The following is a 22,806-nucleotide window of genomic DNA, read 5'->3' as shown; positions in this document are numbered from 1 at the left end:
ATATAGTTTGTGCTTGGACTCCCTTAAACACCTGCCACCAAATCCTCAGACTTATTGCAGTTAGTTGCAGTGGAAGAGTGTTCATCTTCGTGTTGAGGGCCGGCCCCATAAACCTGTCCTCTAGATTCCTTTCCCTTCGGCATCAGGAACTTTCTCCCTTTCTCTTCATCAAGTTCTCTCTCTCCATTGGCATCTTCCACCCAACCTCATCACAATTTACATTCATACACTTGGGGATTTTGCTTTTAAGTATCATAAAAAGCACTATAGGATTTTAAGCAAGGGGGTAACATTATCTGATGTATAGTTTATGAAGATTTTGATCTTTCTTGTGTGGAGAATAGATTGCATGGGCTGAACCAAGAAAATCAGTTTGCCTGTAGTGGAGAGGTAACTAGCTTTGAGTTATGATTTGGAAGTAGAATTAATAGGGGAGGGTGGAGAGAATCAAAGGTAATCCTAGTCTTCTTGGTTTTGACAACTGTGTGGATAATGAAGTTGTTTATCAGAAGGAGGAAGGCTGGGAAGGGATAAGATGACTGGAAAAAAAACAAGAATGTTTTGGTCATGTTGAATTTCAATTGTTTATTGTCTCTCTATGAAGAGACAGGCATTTAAATGCTTGAGTCTAGAATTCTGGGAAGAGATCGGGAATACAAATTTAGATTTAGGAATCTTTGGCCTATAGGAGACATTTGAAGCTCTGTTATTTAATGAAGTCACCCTGGAAAAGTGTGTAGAACGAGAAAGTAGCCTATGACAAAGCCCTGGGCTACTCTAATATTTAAAATGGGAGTATGGAGTGAAAATTTATAACACAGGAAAATGAGAATGAGCAATTGGTATAGTAGGAGAATTTCTCAAAATTCTCCAAATCAATTCTTAGCCAAATTTTGCTGAGAAGTAAATGAAAATAAGAACAGAGAGGTAACCATTGGAAATGGCAACACTGAGGGCTCCAGAGACCTTGGCAAAAGCACTCACAACAGAATGGTAAAAACAGAAGTCTGATTAGAGTGGACTGAGGAAATTAAGTTATTGAATTAAAGTCTGGCCTGAGGAAAAGCTGAAATATCTGTTAGTCCTTCATTCTACCCTGCTTAATAGATTCCTGAAATCAAAACCATTCTAAAAAGTGACTTGAGTCCTTCAAGCTGATGCCAACTTCTGGAGAAAAAAGGGTGGTTATTAAAGACTCTAAAGACTATTTGAAAGGTTTAAATGAAGGTCCCATGCAATTTAAACAGAACTGGAATGTTAAAAATCAATACAGAGCTCCCTAAATGAAACTATTGATAGGGTGGTTACCATACCAAAACAGCCACCACCATGACAAAATTAGTTAAGTAACGATAGGTATTCCAATTTGTTAATTGGAATCTGATATTACCTGGGATAAGTCAAGTTTAATATGATTAGTCCATAGATATTTGAGAGTTGGCAACACGCACGCGCACGCACACACACACACACACACACACTTGCACTCTCATCATTTTTATTAGTCAATCCCTTTAAGATAGTATATTTAATTTCATGGGTGATAAAATATGAGAGATCGCATCCTCATCAGCATATATTTACGAAGTCCCTGATGTACGTACATAGGAAAGGACATCAGAAATGAGCACTATGATTATAACAACATTGGGAAAATAAAACATATAAGGAGTCAAGTCTTGGCTAAATCCCCAACTCATAAAAACTGGCTATCAAGCAGCACATGTACTAACGATGGTGAACTGGCCATATATCAAGGGTCATCTTAGTCTGCAGACTATAGAAACAACTGTTGGCCATACAACTAGTAAAGATAATTATCATCACTGAATGACACTATTTAATAAGAGAGGGAGCCAGGTTAGATGGTTATTTGTTGCCAGAATACTATATCCATGTACCGTTCACATGTAATTGCTCAAATGCAAGATTCCCTTCGTGATGGAGCATTTGGGAAAGAGCAATCTTTCATTTATTTCACTTTAACTACAACTAATCTCATATATAATATTTCAATTGTCTATTCATTTACTGTCATATTTTAAATTAGCAGAAATGTATTGAGCACTTATTATGTGCAAAGCACTGTACTGATGTTGCCTTACATATATGCATATAAGAATGAAATAAGCCCCAAATATTAAATCTTTATTTTAGAATGAATGAGTTGCTGACATGCTGGTGCTGTTACCAAAGGGTGTGAACACCAAATGTTTAGTTCCTACCAGCTCATGACCCCCATCTTCATCGAAGTCCTCCTCTATCCCATCAGTCATCTCTTCTCCATCCGCATCTGGCCCTCCTTCAGCAGGCTCCTCTGTAGAGTGATCTGCATTCTCTGACACACATTCATCTTGGATCAGCTCTATACTCTCTTCCAATTGCTTCTTCTGAGCTTCTGGGGGGGAGAAAGCAAATGACTACTACCTTGGGTTGCTCATGAGCCATTTGGATAAACCATGAAAAAACAGTCTATGAAAGGGTAAACTCTGTGTGAGGAAGATAAGGTAATATTATGTTCCAGTTGAATGTCTTCAGTCACGTAAATTAAGTACCTATACGTATCTATGTGCATGTTTATGTAAGTAATTTATTTTTAAATGGAATTATCAAAAATTAGGAAGTCCAGATGGTACTAGTATATAAAGAAATAAAGATTTACATAAATAGATGGATCTTCCTGGCTATATATATTCTTTTCTAATAGGGATAGTCTCTCTGAGGAGAAGATACAGCAAAAACAAAGGGCAAAAATCACATAAAACATAGAACTTGTTCACTCAAGAAGGGAAGATGAAGAAAGTTCATTGACAAGTTCAAATCTAGTGAAAAAGACAAAAATTCACTGAGGGGAAAAAAGTACAAAAGCACATGGGTTGTCTTTCAGACAACTTGTCTATGTGAACAATACTCGGACATTTTAGAGTCTAAATTCTGTTGGCAGTGTGGTTAACTGCAATGGTTAAGAATAAAATTCTGGTGTTAGATTTACTAGCTTTGTGATGCAAAGCCAAAATGGATAACCCTCCTTGTGCCTCAGTTTTCTCATCCTTACAATTAGGATAACTGCTTCTTAACTTCCAGGGTTTGGAATGGTAAATCAATGAGTTTAGTAGAGTTATTTGCAAATAATAAGTGCTCAACAAATGAAGCTACATTCTACATTAATAGAATACCCTCTAATTACCAGGGTGTGCGCGTTCCATTTACAGAAATTCGCCCAGATGGGAATTATGCTGACAACATAATAAGTATTTCCCCTAGTGGTTGGTTTTCATTTCCTGTGACAATATCAAGAAGCATTGGGCATTGACTAAACAAGATCATTTACTGTACCTCCTTCTCTAACTTACCCCTCTGTATGCGTGGTTATCTCAAAAGCTGGGTGGGTTTCACTCATTTTGATTGTTATTTTACCAGACGATTATCCCATTATTTGATTTGAGTTTTAAGAGATGCTACTTCTTAAGCTTATTTATTTATATTTTATGGCAATAAAGATTGTTTATAGAGCCAAATAAATTGAGGCACATTCATTCCTAGTCTTTTTCATAATGTGAGTTAAAAAGAAAGTAAGCATTGGTATACATATATTTTGACTCAGCACAAATCTTTCCAACACAACTAACACGTAAATCAATAAACTGATAAAAATGATGTATAAATAAGCAGGTATCCTCTTCTATAAGTTGTATAAAATTTTAAATATAGCTACTCATATAAATACATGTGTTCTTATATTTTAATTCTCCAAATACTAAAGATTATGTATTGAGAATCAGGCAGAAGGGTAAGGCTGTGCCCGGCCCTGCTGTCAGAGCACAGGATTCTAGGTCCAGCTTAGCTACTTGCCAGTGGAATCATGCGCACTGGGCTTGAGTCTGTTTTGGCCACTTGATCAGGTCTTTGAAACATAGTAGGTCAACCTTTCCTCATCTATATAAAAGCTTTCATAAAAATACCTATCTCTGGGGTTTGCTGTGAGGATTAACAGGGCTTAGTTGGGAAATGTTTTGCACACTATGAAGGGAGACTACATAAATGTGTACTGTTACATACAAAACAGGAGACTGCACATTCCTCATTGAGAATATGTCAAGATAACAACAACACCAGTAAGCACGGAACGAGAGGCCTGGGCAAATCAGGGAATAACAGCGAAAATCTTGGGGGGCTGAGGCTCCATTCCAGAGGAGGAGAAGAGCTGGTGTGGGTCCAAAAAGGTTAAAAGTAATTACTACAGCCATCTTAAAATGACAAACCCTAGGCTCTTTTTCTTCACATTTGCTTCCCACATGTAGACACAGACTATACATTCCGTGATGTTTTTCTGTCAACTTGTTAGTTTCCCTTTTCTCCATAGAACATAACTAATGTAGTGATGATGTAAATTCTGATTTAAAGCTGCATCTTTCTCTTTGTGTATGTGAGTGTCCATATGAAAGCAAGTAGCATAAATTCCCTTTTCTCTGATGTTTACGTTACTTTTAGCATAGAAAGTCCTATAAAGATTCTAAACTGATTATTGTCAAACTTAAACAAAAAGGTTTAGTCTGGAGAAGATGACCCAAGTATCTGAATTAAAAGGAAGGCAAATCAGAAAAAAAAAAAAAACAAAAATAAAAATAAAAGTAAAGATAAAGATAAAAATAAAAATAAAAGGAAGGCAAATCAGGCAAGAGATACAGACCAAACATGCTGAACTTAACTGTTACTGAAAATTGCTCGGTTTTATTCATCTCGCCTTCCTTCCACGTATCATTGTCTTCTACAGGTCTTGACCTTTAACCTACCTACACACCTCTGGCGAGCACCGAGAGGAAGCTGTGATCCGCAGACTAGCTTGAGCCCTGAAGTTTTGAGTCTCCTGACGTTAATCACACCCCATGCTCTACCCTATGGTCTCTCCTCCTGCTGACGTCTTGGGAAGCACAATGTATCAGGCAGCTCTGATTTCGACCCTTCAGTCTTTCTTCTAAGACTGATTTTTTGTCACCTGGTCCCTCCCATTTTGCCACTCTGGGTCACCATGCTATTTGTTCAAAATACCCTTGCTCGGGGCGCCTGGGTGGCTCGGTTGGTTAAAGTGTTTGCCTTCAGGTCAGGTCATGATCTCGGGGTCCTGGGCTGGAGTCCCACATTGGGATCCCTGCTCAGTGGGGAGTTTGGTTCTCCCTCTGCCCCTCTCCCTGCTCGTGCTCTCTCTCTCTCTCTCTCAAATAAACAAATAAAATCTTTAAAAAAATACCACTGTTCCCACAACCTGGTTTTGGTATTTCGAGAGTGAGAGAGTAATGGACGTTTGGGATTGGACAGTTATTATCCTATACAGTGAAAAAAATGTCTTGAATTTTACAACTTTTCCTAAAGCCAGACTTTCTCAATTTTAGATTATTATGTTTATTTTTTGTTATGATACATAACTGTACTTTTGTGTAGGATTAATATTATTTTGGAAATTCATTTGGTCTGACATACACATTTCCTCTTTAATGATTTCGGAAATATTTGTTCTCTGGGAACCCTTCATTTTTAATGTTGAAATTAATATTCCGGGTTTTCTCCCCTCTGAAAAATCTTTGACCAAAGAAGCATGGAAGATTTTCAGAGAACCCAGGTAGGATCAGAACTTAAAGATGAGTAGCCCTCATTTGGCTTTGTGTATCAATTTGCTGCAGTTGTATTTGAAATCCAAGCTGACCCTCCTGATTTTCCTACCTGAATGGGGTCCCTTCTCTCCCAATCAACCAAAGCCCAGATCAAATGCTGTCTTATAGTCTACTGTTATCTTATCCTCTTCTCAGTGGTGTTTAAGTTTCCTTACTATTTGAGCTATTGTCTCAAAAGGTCATTATCACACTCAAAGGGGATAATATGGATGTTAATCTTTTGTAAAGTGAAAGCGCAATACAAGTCAGTTACCAAGAATTGTTTAATTTACTCCGTACCCCTTACTAAGTGCCTTGCACATAGAAGAGATAACATAAGCTATTAGAGAGGATATAGGATTTGAGATCCATAATTCTGTTAATTACTAGTCCTATTAACTATGGCTTTCTTCTCTAAAAGATGAGCATGAAAATAACATCTTTCAGAGAGTTTTTGTGTACCCAAATGAGGAAAAAGAGGCGAATGTGTTTTCTAAAGTGTAAAGGCCACAAAAACATGTTATCATTACAGGGTCAAAAATAGTTCTTGAGTTGAATCTATACCGATTATTTGCTACAGACAAGAAGTTGATGTCAAGATCATTCATCACTACTGACCATTAAGAACCATACAGTACAAAGACAATTTTGGCTTCATTTCTGTTTAGATAGGCATAGGGTTTTAAGTTATTCCCTGCTTTTGTGTTTGTGTTACATATCATACACGGGACTCCTCTGACAGCCTATTTCAAAGCCCAGGGTGTATTAGAGTTCAATGCAAAAAAACTTAGGACTTATCCTCATTCGTTAACTTGAAGGCTAAATGCATGGAAAACATTATCTGGTTTGAGAAAAAAAAAAAAAAACCTTTAATTACAATGGTAATCAATTCATCGCAGTTTAACCGAAATACAATCAACCTGTGATATGGTAATATGTAGTCATCATAGATTTTTGTCATTACCTCAGTGAGCAATGTTATAATCACTAAACAATGATAGATTCCAGGAATAAAATAACACAAGAAAGCACATCTTGTTTATGAAACTGTTGGTTCACAGTTTAACAAGCAGTTTTGATCCAGTAATTATCTTGTTGAAATAGAAACAAAGCAACTTGTTCTATTTTTTATGAATAATTAATTTTACTTCTACTAGGAGTGAGTAATATTTTTTAGTTTACTCCTGACTTTATAACGTTTCTTTATCTGCATAATCCTTTTCCACTTATCACTTTTCCTTTTTATTGGGAGTGTTGAATGTATATGTCGTCTGTATGTGTGTGCATACACATTTATGACTCTGTTACTTTGGGGCAGAAACATTTTTATTCATCTTTGTAGCCCTGATGGTTAACTCAGAGCCTTACATGCAAATGAAATATTTGCTGAATATATTCATGAATTGTTGTGGAACGCAAAAATGAACATAAATGTCTGGGTGTTAAATTCTTTTCAGAGTCAAAGTGATTGCTGAATTTGGCATCATGGTAGCAAAAATATGAAGCCACAGAGGTTAAAAGAAACATCTTTGCTACATATTCCATGAGAGCCCCATACCACTAAGGCAAAGTAAGATGTGGGGTCTGACAGTTTCTTAGAATAGTGTTCGATTTCACACGGCTAAGTCCTCAGGAGAAAAAGTACGAAGTCTGCAAGGGCTTACAAGAGGAGGTTTGTTTTTGAACCTGTTGTCTTCTAAGTCAGAGTGACGGGTGACCATAGCATTTCTTTTGTGGGTGAAGTGAGATTTAGATTTTTTTTTTTTTAAAGAATGGATTAGGAACCAAAAAGCTAGCAGCTTATGCTTAAAGGATATCTTTAATATTACAGAAATTATGGATTTCAACAAAAGAAAAGATTTATTATGGCTCCAAGTGAGTGAGTGCTTACGAAGTGCTGACCATGCAATATTCATTACCTCTAGGCCTTGAAACACCCTGCAGGGGGGGGCTTCCTTATCATTTTACAGATGGAGAAACAGGTGCTCAGGGTCACACCGTGCGTGCAAGAGTCAGAATCCCCACTTCAGCTTTTCTGACTCCAGAGCCTGGGCTGTTTCCTAATATTTCTCTGGAAGAAAGGCCTAATTTGACAGAGCTTTGAATCTCTTCAGTAACCAGGCAGTTTTAAATTAAAGAATGAAGAAAGTCTGTTTAGTTAGGGGCACACGCTCCAACTAAAGAATGGCTGTCAGAGGAAAAGAAGTGCAAGTGGTAGGTAGGTGCTTCTGTCTACGTGAAAATGCCTCAGGCTTCAGAAAGCCGTGAAAGAAAAGAATTTGATACTAAATTTCAACCCTCCTATTCAAAAGTTTTTTTGCACATCGCATGTCTATTTCAAAAGCTATATATGATTGAGAAAACAAGTTAGAATTGTTGGGATTTATGTTCAAAGCATTTTTATTAAATTCAGTTTGCTGCATAGCTATTATCATTAATATAACTCTGAAAATTGGTTGAGTTGGCAATTAAGTTTTTTGACAGGCCGGCTTAATTGCTAGCTAATTGCTAGCTCAATTGTACTTAGCAGATGGTTGGAAAGAATGTTGATACAAAACAGTCACATTATTCATTAGAGCCTGGAACTATTGTTTTTGCATACCAGTATAAGCTGTATTTTTTTTTAAATTCTACATTATGACACCTGTATATAATATGAATTTAACTCAATGATTCCAATAAATGCTATTTAAAAAGATGCAACTTATTATGGATGGTGTTACTAATAATGACATAAATGAGCATCAGGAAATTTACATAGGAGGATTGCTTTCCAGTTAAAATGTCAGTTACATAAGTACATTCCTGGAGAAGATGACCTCAAAGTTGTTCTCACGGAGTACTCTGGATTGTTGAGGTCACCACGAGTTCAATATAAATGATTTTAAAAATTACAAAGATACTGGGCTATTTAAACCTCACAGTAATTTTAAGGGATAGGTATTAATCCTCCCCCGCCCCCCATTTTATAGATTTCATAAAGACCTTTTCAAATATCACACAACTAGTAAGTTCTGGGACTAGATCTCTAATAGGATTGAACCTAGTTCTGTTTGATTCTTAGCCTGGGGCCTTTGATGTTTTGCTAGTAATCTATTTGCCACAAGGAAAATGAATTAAGGAGGAAGCAACTAGAAGTGGGGAGACCAGCTATCAGGTGAGGCATTGGAGGATGAGTGTTCTAACTGATTTGTGGTGATGGTTATACTGCTCGGTAAAATTACTAAGAAGTCATTGAATTGCACTCTTGGGATGGGTAAGTTTTGTGCTATGTAAAATATACCTCAATAAAGTTAAAAAATAAGAGTGCATCAGAGCAAGTGAGAGATGATGAGGCTTTGGCTACAGGTAATAGTATTGGGAAAATAGAAGGGATGGAGTAAAAAGATGCTAAGGTAAGGTTTTGGAACACTGGCTGTGGAAGGAATAGAAGATGTTCAGTTTGGCAATTTTGATTGACAGGCTTTATGTAGTGGTGATGTGAATAGAGCCAGGACATAGAGAGTAGCGTATATGAGATAAGGAAGTGAGGAGAAGAATTTCAATTTTGAAAGACCATGATTGAGTTATTACCAAGGACCTCAATGCACCCCTCAGCTTGACCAAACTTTAGACAGGCTTCTTCCTAACTATAGGCTCCTGACCTCCTTTTTCTTAGAGCGTTTACTTTAGAAAACTTGGCGATTGTAAATTCTTTCCATGCTCCTTTAAGATGTAAATCTTATACAACCTAGGCCTGTCTTTCTTAAGACCTAGAAGTCATTCCCTTGAAATGCAATCATCAAGAAAGATAGCCTCTGTGGGAGAATAGAAGCTTATCTTCCATAACAGTCAATTAGCAAACACAGATGGCCCAATCATACCGCCCAGCCTCCGTACTAATGTCCTCTAATACTGTTCCATTAGCTTAGCATTTAAAAATTATCCTGCCTTTTGTTTTAGTAGAGTGCGATTTCCATCCCATATTGCACTAGTCTTGACCCCTATTGCAACAGTCTAGAATAAAGTCTTCCTTGCCATTTTTAGTAAGTGTCCCGTGCAATTTTTCTTTTACAATTATCCTACGGATAACCATAGAAGTTTTCCATTAAGCAGAGGGAAAAGCTTTGATCCAGTTGCTGAACACAACTCACTCTCTTTTCATCCCTTTAAATTTAGCTTCTTTAAAGCATTTAATTTTTGTAGCCAAATATTTCCATAAGACTTGTTATGAAAAATAGCAGTTTTCTGTTCCTACCTGCTCACCATTTTCAGTTTTTTAAAGACTTTCCACTCAGCTCATTCTTTTAAATATATGTCCTCATATTTCTAAATAATATGCTTATACTGTGATTCTTTTTTCTTTTCCTTTTTTTTTTTTTTTTAAACAATACAGCTTTATTACATCACTGTTTCCATTGGTCAAGAGACCAATCACAGTCTAGCAGGAGTCTCTGTTTCAGGGTTTCATTGGCTATAATCCACTGAGGAACCCAAATTCTTATTGGCTGTGGGTTTCTTGATCAATTTTATGCTCTGTTGATATCATACTTAGAAAGCTGAAGATTGAGTTCTGTCATACAGTCCCCACTTACTTCCCCAACACTCTAGGGAGTTATACTGTAAATTAGATCAATTTTCTGTTTTTAAATACTTTTAGGTATGTAAATGCTTTGTGCAGCTAAACTGTTAGTATATAATAGATAATTTTCTTTCCTGAACAATACTATTTTCTTTGGTGTTAAAAACTGCCTTAGGTGTTTTGTTTTGTCTTTTTCAATTTAGTTCTCTATCTACTTTAGATGTGTAAATCTCATTTCAACTAATTCACATCCCCACCCATTATCCATTAGATCAATTTCTTTTCTGGGCCTGTTGCACAGCTCATGCCAGAATCTCCTTTACCACCATCCTAAGGGTTCTTCTTGCTCTTGCCTTTGGGTTCCCCTGCTTTGGGAAAGCCAGGTGTCCCCTTTCTTGGTTTACCTCCTCGTTTTGGTGAAGTACTTCCTCCAGTACTTTTCAGAGAAAGAATGAATTGGAGGTACACTTTTTGATATTGATCTATCTGAAAATGTCTTTAATCTAGCCTCACAATTAAGAGTTTGGGTATTGGGTGCAGAATGGTAGCTTGTAAACCATCTTCCCTCAGAATTTTTAGGGCATGTTTTCATTGCCTTCTAGCTTTCAGTGTGGGGGCTGAGAAGCCCATTGGTATTCTGATTCCTGTTTCTTTAAGAAAACTATTTTCTCTCTTTTCCTGTCTCTCTGAAGTTGGTAGAACCTTCTCTTTGCCCTCACGTTCTGAAATATCACAATAAGATGCTTCGATGTGCATCTATTTTCATGCATTGTTTCGGGCACTCAGTGGATTCTTTCAATCTGATTAGCTGTTCTTCATTTTGTCCGTTTGTTTTTCTAAAAAAATGTTTTTGATGATCTCCCCTCTTTCTTTCTGAAACCCTGTTATTCAGATATTCATCCAATGATTTTCATATCCTTTCCCTCCTATTTTCTGTATCTATTTTCTTCTATGTTTTCTGGGAGAGTTTTGTCAACTTTATCTTTCAATCCTGTATTGAGTTATTTCTTTGTGCTATCATATGTTAATTTCTAAAAGCTCTTTTATCATCTTCTGAATATTCAAGTTTTAGTTTCATGTTCTTATTTGGTGAATGTAATTTCTTTCTTTCTGAGTGTATTAATCAGTGTTTTTTTCTTTTTAATGTTTTATTCTTTTGCACGATCTGTTTCCTCCAATCTCTTTTCATTTTTCTTTCCTTTTCTGATATCTTCTTTTATGTTAAGTGTTTTCTATTACTAGGTGATGCTTGTCCATTCATATTACTGGTGGGGTATTAAAATATCAATGGGAAGTTTTGTAAGCATAGGATATTGTTTTTGCAGTGTGACTTGGTTGACCATTTCCTTGGGTGACACCTATGCCGCCATCTTTAAATCTTTCCTTTTAGGATGATCATATTTCCAGTGAAAGCTTCTAGTGTCTTGCCAGTAGTCTGGCAGCTAAGGGGGAGGAGAATGCGTGGAATTTCTACAGTAATTGTGTAAACTCAGTTCTCTCCTTAATCTGCAACTGCATTCAGATTTGCTGTTTACCAGCTCTGAGATCTACTGTTGTAGCTTTTCTGTAGGAAACTTCATCAGCTTTCTAGTGGGTCAGGGACAGTTAGGAATGGTGATATAGGAATTTGATTCCTCAACAGACTTGCAGCCACTTATACCTCCTTTTCCAGAAGAATATGATGTCTTTAATTTTGAGCCTTTTGGCTCAAATTAAATTTCTTTAATTTTGAGCCTTTTGGGATTTCTGTGTTTAAAACTGGACTCAGATTTCTAGGATGTGCTAAGTCAGGTACATTTTTCCATCTGCTGCCTAGATTCTACAATTCTGTTCCCATTCTCTTTATGTCTAGCGGTTTTTGTTTTTAAATCCTATCATTTTAACGCAGTTTCAGGAGACAACAAAGCTCAATTTATAAATTTAATCCAATATCTGCAACCAGAAACATCACCAATTTAATCCAGAGTGCAAATGCTAGCAGTAAGGTATTCAGAACAGAGATAGTCACGTTACAGGTGTCAGAAATAGTCAAATTATGGTGAGCACGTTATAGGTGCTCCAGATCAGATCTGGAGCAAAGTTTTCCATTCTGAGTACCTCAATATATGGTAGACAAACTACAGAATGACCAGAGAAGAGAGATGACAATGGTTCAAGATGCAAAACCAAATTACATGAGAAGCAGCTGCAAAAATTATTGATACTTATCTAGAGAAAAGACAGCTTCAAAGATGCTGTGACAAAAATTTAAATGCAGCTAAGTTGAACATCTGTGAGCCAATTATGTTGACTCTCCTTTCAAAGGTTGGGAGTGAGAATATTATAGCTCTTTTTAAATATGTAATTGGCCGTTATGTTCACAATGGATGAGACATTCGTTTGGTTTCAGGGGACATAAAAAGGATGACCAAACCAAGTGAAAACAAAAGACCTTTCGGTTTGGTGCCTTATCAGGAGAACCTATCGCAGGCGTCTGAGACATAGATATAAATAGGGACCAACCAAGTAAATAACATTCATGTGTGAACTGGCTAAATAAAAATATCAGCAAACGGAAGAGCGTGCCCTGTGTAAAGTGACAGCAATACTGAAAGATCCCAACTTTTCAAAAGCAGTTATGTATTTTGATATTTATTTGTAATACCATAATTCTTGGACATTATTGTTTAAAATTGTGTCTTTTACCAAACATATTGGGGGGATAAATTTATCTTATGGGACCTGGTTTGTGACCTCTCCAATGCTTAGGTCAAACTTTGTCTATTATCATTGGAACGTCCAAGCGAGACTGGATGGCCATGTATCAGGCACACCGCTGAGAATAAAATCGAATTAAATAATGTCTACTTGCCTTTTCACATCAAAGACTTTATGCCTGAACTTTGATTTTTTAAAAAATGTAGTTGCCCATGGATTAATTGTGCCTATTGCATGATACCCAGTTTCTAGTTTTCTTTCCTGTCTCTTTTATCCTTTTTGGTCATTTAACATCGCTGTGTAAACCACATGTAAATTGTGCCATTCATATGTGGCCATTTATATGTGGCTCTTTTAGAAGAATCATCCAGGAATGAGGCAGAACTGTAGGCTACATTGACATATAAGTGTTGATAAGTGTTTTTGTTGTTTTCAATAATCTACATAGTCACCATATTCCAAAGTTGTGTTTATTGAATTATTCAATAGAGAAAAATAACATAAGCCTCGTGGATTTATGCTAACTGTAACTTAAAAGTTGGGATAGTATGTTTGAGATCATAATCCATTCCTCTAGTTTATATTTGAGGGGTTGAGACCAGAGAAGTTCAATGACTTGTCAGGTTGTGCCTGGTACATAGTACAAGGTGTTGGGGAGTTGGAGAAGGAAGAGAAGACGTGACCTTATGCTCAGGAAGTTTACAGTCTCAAAGTAAGAGTCAGGACACCATACAAATATCTATTCGAAACAATTGAAGGTATAAGAATCCCCAATCAAGTAGTTATACTTCATTACAATTATTCCTCATAGCTTGGAAATGCACTACAAACAAAAAAGAAAAAAAATGGTAGTATGAAACTTGAATACTGGACAATCTCCATGTTGTGTGGTTTCCCCATCTTTGGTTCATGATCTTCCATCTCCTTCCTGCCAGTACTTTATGCTGGAAGCTTTCGTTAACAAATGACTAAGATTGGGAATGAGAGATGTATGAAACAGTAATAATGAAGAGTAAACGTTAGTTAGCTATGAAATAATTAGCTTAACAACCAAATAAGTATTAAAATGTGTGCTGCCTTAAATTCAGGAAGGAGATACTGAGTATTTTTTTCAAGAATTTTATTATATTTCTCTCCACTTTCTATAATCTAGTCTTGACTCTTTCCTTACAACCCTGATTTCTTTTCATAAAGAAAATATAGAAAGTAATCATCTTATCTCCATAAGTACAAATGGTGCTCAGGAGACAATTACTAAGTGAATGAAATTACAAATTAAATAATTCCATTTTCTTCCTAACATGTTAAAGTAAGAAAGACATAAATATCAAAAGACTAAGCCTATCATTTTAAAAATAACTCTCTCATGACTGGGAAAGTTTAAACACGTACAAAAATAAGGTGACAGTCTTTCATGAAAAGAAAATTCAAGCTTTGAATTTTGGCGTTACATTTATAGATGATCTCCCAAGAAGATATGTGAAAGGTATTATTCATTGCAGGAAACTGGAAAGTATAATATGATAGAATAAGGATCACATTTTTCTCTTTGAGGTGATTTATATTTAAATGAGTTCTCCATAATCCTTTAAACTGAAGTGCAAATTGGTTATCAAAGTCCTTTGCTGTAAGGGTTGTTTTACATAATAACGAATTTCACAGAAGTTCCTCAAAGGGAAATATTGATTTAGGCGACATCACAGGATATTTCAGTTACAGCAACACTTTAGATTAGTGCCACAGACAGCATATAAAAAACTTTCTAAAATCTAAATTTCTCTATTAAAAGGTGTAGGCAGTGTTTTGTTTTCTTCAAAGAAATACCCAGTAGCGTGATTTTTGGATCATATGGTAGTTCCATTTTTAATCTTTTGAGGACCCTCCATCTGTTTTCCATACTGGAAAGTTACAATCCCACCAACAGGGCACCAGGGTTCCCTTTTTTCCATCTCCATACCAGCCCTTGTTGTTTCTTGTCTTTTTGATACTAGCCATTCTGACAAGCGTGAGGTGACATTACCTGGTAGTTTTGATTTGCATTTCCCTGGTGATTAGTGATGCTGAGTCTCTTTTCATGTACCTGACGGCCATTTCTGTATGGCTTCTTTAGAAAAATGTCTACTCCGATCTTTTGCCCATATCTTTTCTCAATAGAAAATATGTTGACAATAGAAATTTTTAATAAAATGATTGTTTTATCTACTGTTTCTCATCCACGTTAGTGAGAATCTGCCATCCATGTGCTAGGTATAGGGCTCATGTTTTTAAAAAATGGGTTGTGTGACTGAGTCTTTACTCTGTGCTAATTACTGTGCTATCCATATAAGTTACATCTGATACTTTGTTTCTTGCAATGTGAGGTAGGGATTACTATCTTTATTTTATAAAAGAGAAAACTGAGGCAAATTCAGTGGCACATGAAAATCTGAACCAGAGTTTCTCTCTCTCATTCACTAGGCTATACCACCAACTCACATCTGCTTTTTTTTTTAATCTTTGAGTCCTACTGGCTTATCACCAGAAGGTAAAAGCTCTAGTCCTCACCCCAGTGATACAGTGAACGCACAGGCAGGTTCCTCTTTGTTGTGTAGCTCAGAGGCGCCAGGATCCCAACCAGTTCTCATCAGTGAGGAGTAACCCGGGCGGCCTCATGTCAGTGAAATCCTGGGACCAGGTCCTGGCTGGAACCTGAGATTGCAACTATCAATGGGAAGAGCCCTGGATTCACTCATGAGACGGGTTGGAGACCAGGTCTATCACTCACTCACTAGTTTAGTGACTACTGAAAAATCAGTTTACTTCCTTGAACTTTTATTTTTTCATCTGTGAAATGAGGAGGCCGGATTTGATCAATGGCTTTCAAAACTGTATTTTTAAAAAAGTGACGCTTTTTCTTCCCCCCTGAGATGGAGAGTTGGACGCTTAACCGACTGAGCTGCCCAGGCACCCCTGAAAAGTGAAGATCTTTCAGCAAATGAAGTCTTATGTTGAAACCCAGTAATAAAATAGATACACAGGTAGAGCAAGGGCTGGACTTGGAGGAGGCATGAGTTCATGTACCTCCTGGGCCTCCTTATAACCCTCATCCTATCTCCAGGGAGCCCTTGGGGCACATGAGAACACGATTTTCAAACTGTGTACTCACTCATCTCTAACTTCATCCCAGTTCTCATGTTCTGTGATTTAAAGAATATCTGTAGCCACATGACAAGGGCATTAGAATTGTATTAGAAGAGAAATAGGGTGAAGGCTGATAATTCAAAGGAGAAGGGACATTAAATTGTAAAAGATATAATCAAATGACTTGGCCAGGGGTGGCCAGGGGTATGCTTTTGATGTGGAGGACCCTGAAACCGGGTACTGGTTTTACAGGGCCGTAGAATGTAGGAGCTGGGCTTTATAATCCTCATTTTTGAAATCTGTTATATTTCTACAGTTTATTTAAATACGAATATTATTTTAGTCTGACAGTGTTTTTCCAGTAATTGATTTTATTTTCTTAAAGGATCCTTGATATTGAGCTATTAACTTTTAATTACGATACTATTATTGCCATCAAAATATTTTTCCTTTTTAAAAAATATGAAGTTTAGACAAATTGGTTCATGTTCTCTAAAGAGTAAAAGCTCAGATTTGCATTGTTAATTCTTGGCTTAGAGACTTTCTTCATGTGTCTGTATTAACCTGCTAAACTGGGCCAGTGTCCCCTTGGCCCTGAGCTGCCCCTGTGATTGACACCGTTTCACTGGTTTAACTGCGACATGTGGCCACAGATCCTTTTCACTTACCTGCCTCCGCCTTCTGCTGCTTCTCAATTTTCTCCAGGCGCCCTAGCAAGGAGTCAATTTTCGTTTTGATCTGGGTTAATTCTTTCTTGATTGTCTGTAACTCATCTGATTTCACTGGAAAGGGGAAAAGGCAAAGAGCAACAGAATATGAAATGTACCATTACCCACGTAGAGCACAACTCACAGACACCCCGTGTTTTTTCAAGGTGGTGTCAAATCACATAGGATACTTTTCAATCTTATCAGTTTCTCGTTACTTCCAGTGATCCTGGAATACCGGAAGACATTGGCAATTACAGTGATTTTCAGTGACGTGGGCATTTGATACTAAATCTTTTCACTGAAAGTTATGCAAAGGGATGGAGTAATCCGGAAACATCTTATCATATAACTAAATGACACAAAACTCAGTTTTGGCAAGTAGTACAGTCAATCTGCACTGTCAAATGGGTTCAGACTGAGGAATGATGAAATCATGACAGGGATGTTAATACTGCTTTGAGGTCTACGCTGTAATACATATTTCAGTAGTAATTGATATTTGTAATCTAGTCCCCTGGTGTTTCATTGAAACCAGGATATAACGTTTATCTTCTGAAGAAATGTCTTAGATGCTAGAGAAAGTCTAACAGAACTCTTGCTACTTCACCAACTCTCAAAAAAAAAAAAAAAAAAAAGAGGCAATGGGTTGTACATGTCCCTTGTTAAGCTGTGGGGCTGGAGGGAAGAAAATTCACTTAAGTTCCCACTGGTATTTGCTACAGTAATGGTTCCCATTCCAGGTTTTTTGGTACTTAGCATGGTTTCAAACAAAAGCAAGTGAGGACGAACACGAGGCTAGCTAACTGTTCATTTTGCCAAGCAAGTAAGGATGTTAAAAACAACAACAAACATCCTACTATCAACAATAATAATTATTTTAAAAAGAAGGGTTTGATAAAAAGACAATCTCCTATTTAAAGGACAGTACTCTAAATGACATATATTGTCATATATGTTTATGAACAATTCATGGCACTGGTCCTATTTCTCATTTTCTGAGAACCATTGGGAAATTTGCCATGAACCCACAATAACGAGAGATTGAAGATTTCAAAGCTATCGCTACAGAACATCTTCGAGTTTCCTAGAGCTTTCAGTGGGTGGGGATTCAGGGGTCCAGGCCTCAGCAGAGATGCCTCAAGATCGGGGGCACCGAGCTTGGCGTCAGCCGATTAATTCTTCTCTGTCACTTTTGCTTCAAGTTTATGATCTCAGCTTGGAGAGTCCCCAGAAATTCTGGAAGACACTGAGCATTTAACTTGGTTCTTTAGTCCTCAGGAAAGTTTTTCAATAAATAATAAAAACTAAATGCAATCTATGTTCGCTTGGGAGAGAGCTATTTGCCAACTAAGATATGTGATATAATATAGATGATAACGTATGCATCAATATATATTAATTGCTCAAAGGAAGCACAGACTTTTTTTCCAGTATAAAAATGAGAAAACTTTTTATTATAAAATCAGAATTTTTTTTTTTTTACAAAAAGCAGATTTTTATTTATGATGCAAAGTAGCTTGCAAAATAAAAACTGCAAGAATCCAGGACCCCGTGGAGTGTTCCTATTATGAAGAATCAAACTGAAAGTAGAACACAGTTGAAAATAGAGAATTGCTTCTTATGTCAATTATTTCAGAGACATCAAAGCAGCATTGTGGAACTGCAGCTAAATTTGAAAAACATCATCTGTCACAATTGCAAATTGATTCCACTTTGAAAAATGATTTTCATTTCCTTTGATGGAAGCACGTCATGTAGTTTTACTTAAACCTATCAAATTTAATAGAAAATATTTTATCTTATAACATTAGATTTCAATGCAGGAGAAATGGGACTGTGGCTGGAACCTATTAGAATACATTTTTTAGTAAGTAGAGCCACTCCTCAGCCCAGGGATGAAGTTGACTAATTTTAATGTCTTTATCTCCTTAAAAAAAAAAATAAACAAAACCCCCACCAATACCCCATTTAATAGAAACTACATTACAAACCACTAGAAATCTGGGATCACTACATAGGAACTTAACATGTATCCAGGAAGTCAAGGTTGGCTTTAAGTCTCAACTCACGTCTAGCATTGTAGGAACACCTTTTATGATCTGAGTCAGACCATTAGAAGGTGTGGGTTTAGTTAGTTAATGGTATTTAAGCTTAGAGGCAACAAGGATCTGATCTGCACAAGTTCTGTCTGCTCTTTCTTGCCTCTACCAGGAAATTCTAAACCCATCTCCAGCCCTATGCAACTTGCCCACCTTCAATCTTGGAATGGCTAGCAGCAAAGGCTCATGAAGGTCCTGTAAAGCACAGGTTAAAAATAGTTTTGGCAGCTTCTTGAGCAATAGTGAAAGCTGTTTTCTTACTGCACTTCAGTGCTGTCCTTGGGAGAAGGCCTGCCACTTACCTGGCCTGGGTGGCTATCGTCCTGTTTCTACCTTTCTTCAGTTGGATTCACTATCTATAGATTGGGTATGGCTCTGTGCTATTGTGTCTGGTTTCCCGATGGAATTCTGGGATGAGCCACTCTGTATCTGATGTGCTTCCCTTCCGAACTCTTCTCTGCCTTTTTTCTCCTTTTTTTTTTTTTTTTTTGCTCCTGTTAACAATTTCTCTACTGCTCTGTGGATTACATTAATCCCCTACTCCATCAAAATAGATGTGCATGGATTTCTAAACTTAGAGTTTAAAACATTTTTGCAACTTTCATTTCTGATATTTTTTCAAAAAATAAAAGTGAGCACAGAATTAAGGAGAGCTTTAGATCCAAAGCTTCCCAGTTCACTTTCCTTTCTTTTTACATTTTCTTTCCCCTGCCCATTCTCTGCCCTCTCTTAATTGGGCTTCTACCTTCAATTTGCCCAGCCTATAGCATAGTGCCTTCATAGTAATAAGTCATAAACATTTTCTAATGAACACCACAAGAATGTCCCCATTTCTACAGGAAAAAGGCCAGAAACTCACACACATGTGCACAAACCAAACTCTACGACTGGTATTCAGGGTCTGCTTCAAAGTATATTTCCAGCTGTATATTCCATTTCCTCTCAAAGCATACTCTTCACATGGACAGAAAAGCTTAGGGCTTAATCAAGTAATGCATGGAACCAGGAAGACTCTAGTTCATATCAATGTCCCTTTGGGGAGCCACTTGTAATCACTAAGATTCAAGTTCAACATCTATAATTTTCATCCTTTGCCTTAGAGGCTTCTTATAAAAATTTAATGAGGTAATTCACATAAAACACTTAGCACCATGCCCAGAACATCATCACACCCAATAAATGATAGTAGCAGAAGACATTATTTCTATTACTATTATTATTTTTATTGATATGCTTATCCCAGCAAAGACTGCCTATCAAAATCTTATATGCCTTTTAGAGGTTCATTTAAGTCTCCCCCCCATGGATCCTTCTTTGACTAACCCTCTGGAGGGTGCATCTTTCACCTGTAAATTACTTAATGGCATCTCATATTTACTGCTAGACACATACCGTCTATTGATTTTTACTTAGTATGTCCGCTTTTCATTCTAAATTGTGGGCTTCAGGAGAGTCAAGACCTGATTAGATATTGAAGAATTTCAAAAGTCATGCTTTTGAATATTTTCTGTGTTTTAATAAGCTCCTTCTTATATTATTGATCGTTGAGACTCCTGATGCTTACCATGAGGTCCTGGGTTTTGAAGTCTGTCCTCCTTAATTAGAAAATTATATTAACAGGTTTAAGAAGATATCCTAAAATTGGATTAGTAAATAGTGAAAATTTTCTGGCTTTTCATCATAAACCAGATCCATAAAAATTATTCAGATTCCATATTAATAAACTAATCTGATCTCTGACAATACAACATTTCAAATAGAAGGAATTTTGGACAGTTGTTTGAAGCAAGACATAATAATGAATTTACCCCATCATAGACTCTCAACAACCAAACTTTCTTGAATGGAGAGACGACATCCAATTTCTTTTTTTCTTCCTTCCTTCTCTCCTTTCCCTTCCTTCCTTCCTCCCTTCCTTCCTTGTTTCCTTCTTCCCTCCCTCCCTTCCTTCCTCTTTCTTTCTCTTTCTTTAGCTCTTCTTTTCTTTTCTCTTTCTTTCTGTCATTCTTTTCCTCCTTGCTCAGTGTCTTAAATTTAGCTCAGTGTCTTAAATACAGCAAGAAATGAGCAAATTTCAGAAGATCTGTAGGTATGTGTGTAAGTAGGGAGAGCACTGGATGCAATTTCAACCCAACAACAAATCTTATTAAAAGCTTTGTGCATGTACCAGACACTAAGTTGGAATTGACTATCTAATGCAGAGACAGATAAACAAACAAGAAGCGCAAGAAGAAAATTAGCATGGAAATATACCCCAGAGGCGCTATGATAAAAGAATAAGAAGGCCCCATACTTTTGGCAGCCACACTTTTGTATTTTCTCCCTAATTCCACCTCAGTGGAATTCAAAATCTAATATCCTTATCTTCAAAGATGCACTGCATAGAATATAGTGCCTTTATTTTTATATAGAGTATTAGATCATGAGAGTCCGGAGTATTTTTTACTAAGAATGATATGGAATAATTTTAATTAATTAACTTGTGGCTACATAATTGTTATGTAAAAGTAACCTAATGTAGGTTACTTAAGCTAGGGGCTTGGGAAAATTAGAGCCAATTACTAAAGATTACAAATTCTACAATTTAAAATTTATTAATTTGAGAGTTTGAGAAAATTACTTTATTTCCCAGTCAGCTGCAAATTACGTTCCCTTGACTCATCTGCTTGCCTTTCTAATTGTCTTAAGCTCTAGTCACAACTGTTCATTGTTCCTTTAATGTGTCTTGTGTTTTCAGACATCTATACCTGTGTCTCTGTTGTTTTTGTCTGCCCTACACTCTCATCCCCTCCACCTGGTAAATGCCATTTAATTTTTAAATACTCAGCTCAGTTGTTGCCTACAGAGTAAAGTCATCCTCAACCCTTGAGCCTCTTCTTTGAAAAGCTCATCCTCTTTGTACTCATACTTCTTGCAAATGATACTTTAAATGATCTTTTCTTTAAATGTCTCTCTCCATGACAAGAGCAGGAACTGCTCTCATTTTTGACTCAAGTGTCTAATATATTTATTCAACAATATTCATGAAGATCTGCTATTGCTGGGCTCCTTCCCAAGAGCTGGGGATATATTCATAAACAGCAGAGACAAAAGTCCGTGAAATGATGGAACAGCCATCTAGCAGTGAAAGAAGACAACTAACAAATATCTTTTATATGTTTATAAATATAAATATAAAATGCAGACAAGAGGTTAGGGAAGACCTAGCTAGGGAGTAAGATTTGTCACAGTAGTAAGGGAAAGTTTCACTGGTAAGGTGACATTTGAGCAAAAGTCTTAATATAGGGAGGCAGCAAGTCATGGGACTATCAAGAGATAGTGGGATGGAGGACTATATGAGGCTGAGGAATGGTAAGTGCAAGGGCCTGACACAGTAGTATACTTGATGTGCTTTACGGACAGCCAAGAGGACAATGTGGCTGGAGTGGAATGAGCAAATGGAAGAAGAATATAAAGAAGTCAAGGGGTAAGGGAGAGAGAGAAGAAGAGGGAAGAGGGATATGGAGAAGACTGTATAGAATCTTGTTGGTCAAAGTAAGTACCGTAAGTTTTATTCTAAGTAATATTAGGGGCTAATTGCTGCATTTAAAATTTTTATTTTTAAAAAATTCACATATAAGTAACATACAGTGTTATATTAGTTTCAGGTGTACATTATAATGACTCCAGAATTTTATACAGAACTCAGTGCTCACCATGACAAGTGTACCCTTAGTCTTCTTTATCGATTCCACGCGTCCCCTACCCACCTCCCCTCTGGTAACCACCAGTTTGTTCTCTGTATTTAAGAGTCTGGATAGCAATATGCAAAAGAATGAAACTGGACCACTGGCTTACACCATACACAAAAATAAATTCAAAATGAATGAAAGACCTAAATGTGAGAAAATAAACCATCAAAATCCTAGAGGAGAACATAGGCAACAACGTCTGTGACCTCGGCCATAAAAACTTCTTCTTTTTTTTTTTTT

General features: G+C 36.8%; 1 protein-coding gene across 1 annotated transcript in view; it reads right to left on the bottom strand.

The window, feature by feature from the left end:
• Nucleotides 1–2,153: 2,153 nt before the first annotated feature.
• Nucleotides 2,154–22,806, bottom strand: part of RALYL (RALY RNA binding protein like) — a 331,187-nt gene continuing 310,534 nt past the window's right edge. Inside the window, exons 6-7 of the mRNA XM_040625588.1 lie at nucleotides 16,695–16,808; nucleotides 2,154–2,398 (exon numbers count right to left, since the gene is read on the bottom strand). Of these exons, the coding sequence (XP_040481522.1) occupies nucleotides 2,154–2,398; nucleotides 16,695–16,808 (359 nt within the window). The remainder of the gene's footprint in view (nucleotides 2,399–16,694; nucleotides 16,809–22,806) is intronic.

Source organism: Ursus maritimus, unplaced genomic scaffold (assembly GCF_017311325.1).
Source record: "Ursus maritimus isolate PB19 unplaced genomic scaffold, ASM1731132v1 scaffold_9, whole genome shotgun sequence".
Classification (NCBI taxonomy): Eukaryota; Metazoa; Chordata; class Mammalia; order Carnivora; family Ursidae; genus Ursus; species Ursus maritimus.
The sequence above is the reverse complement of the archived record's forward strand: the minus strand, read 5'-3'. Positions and strand labels throughout refer to the sequence as shown.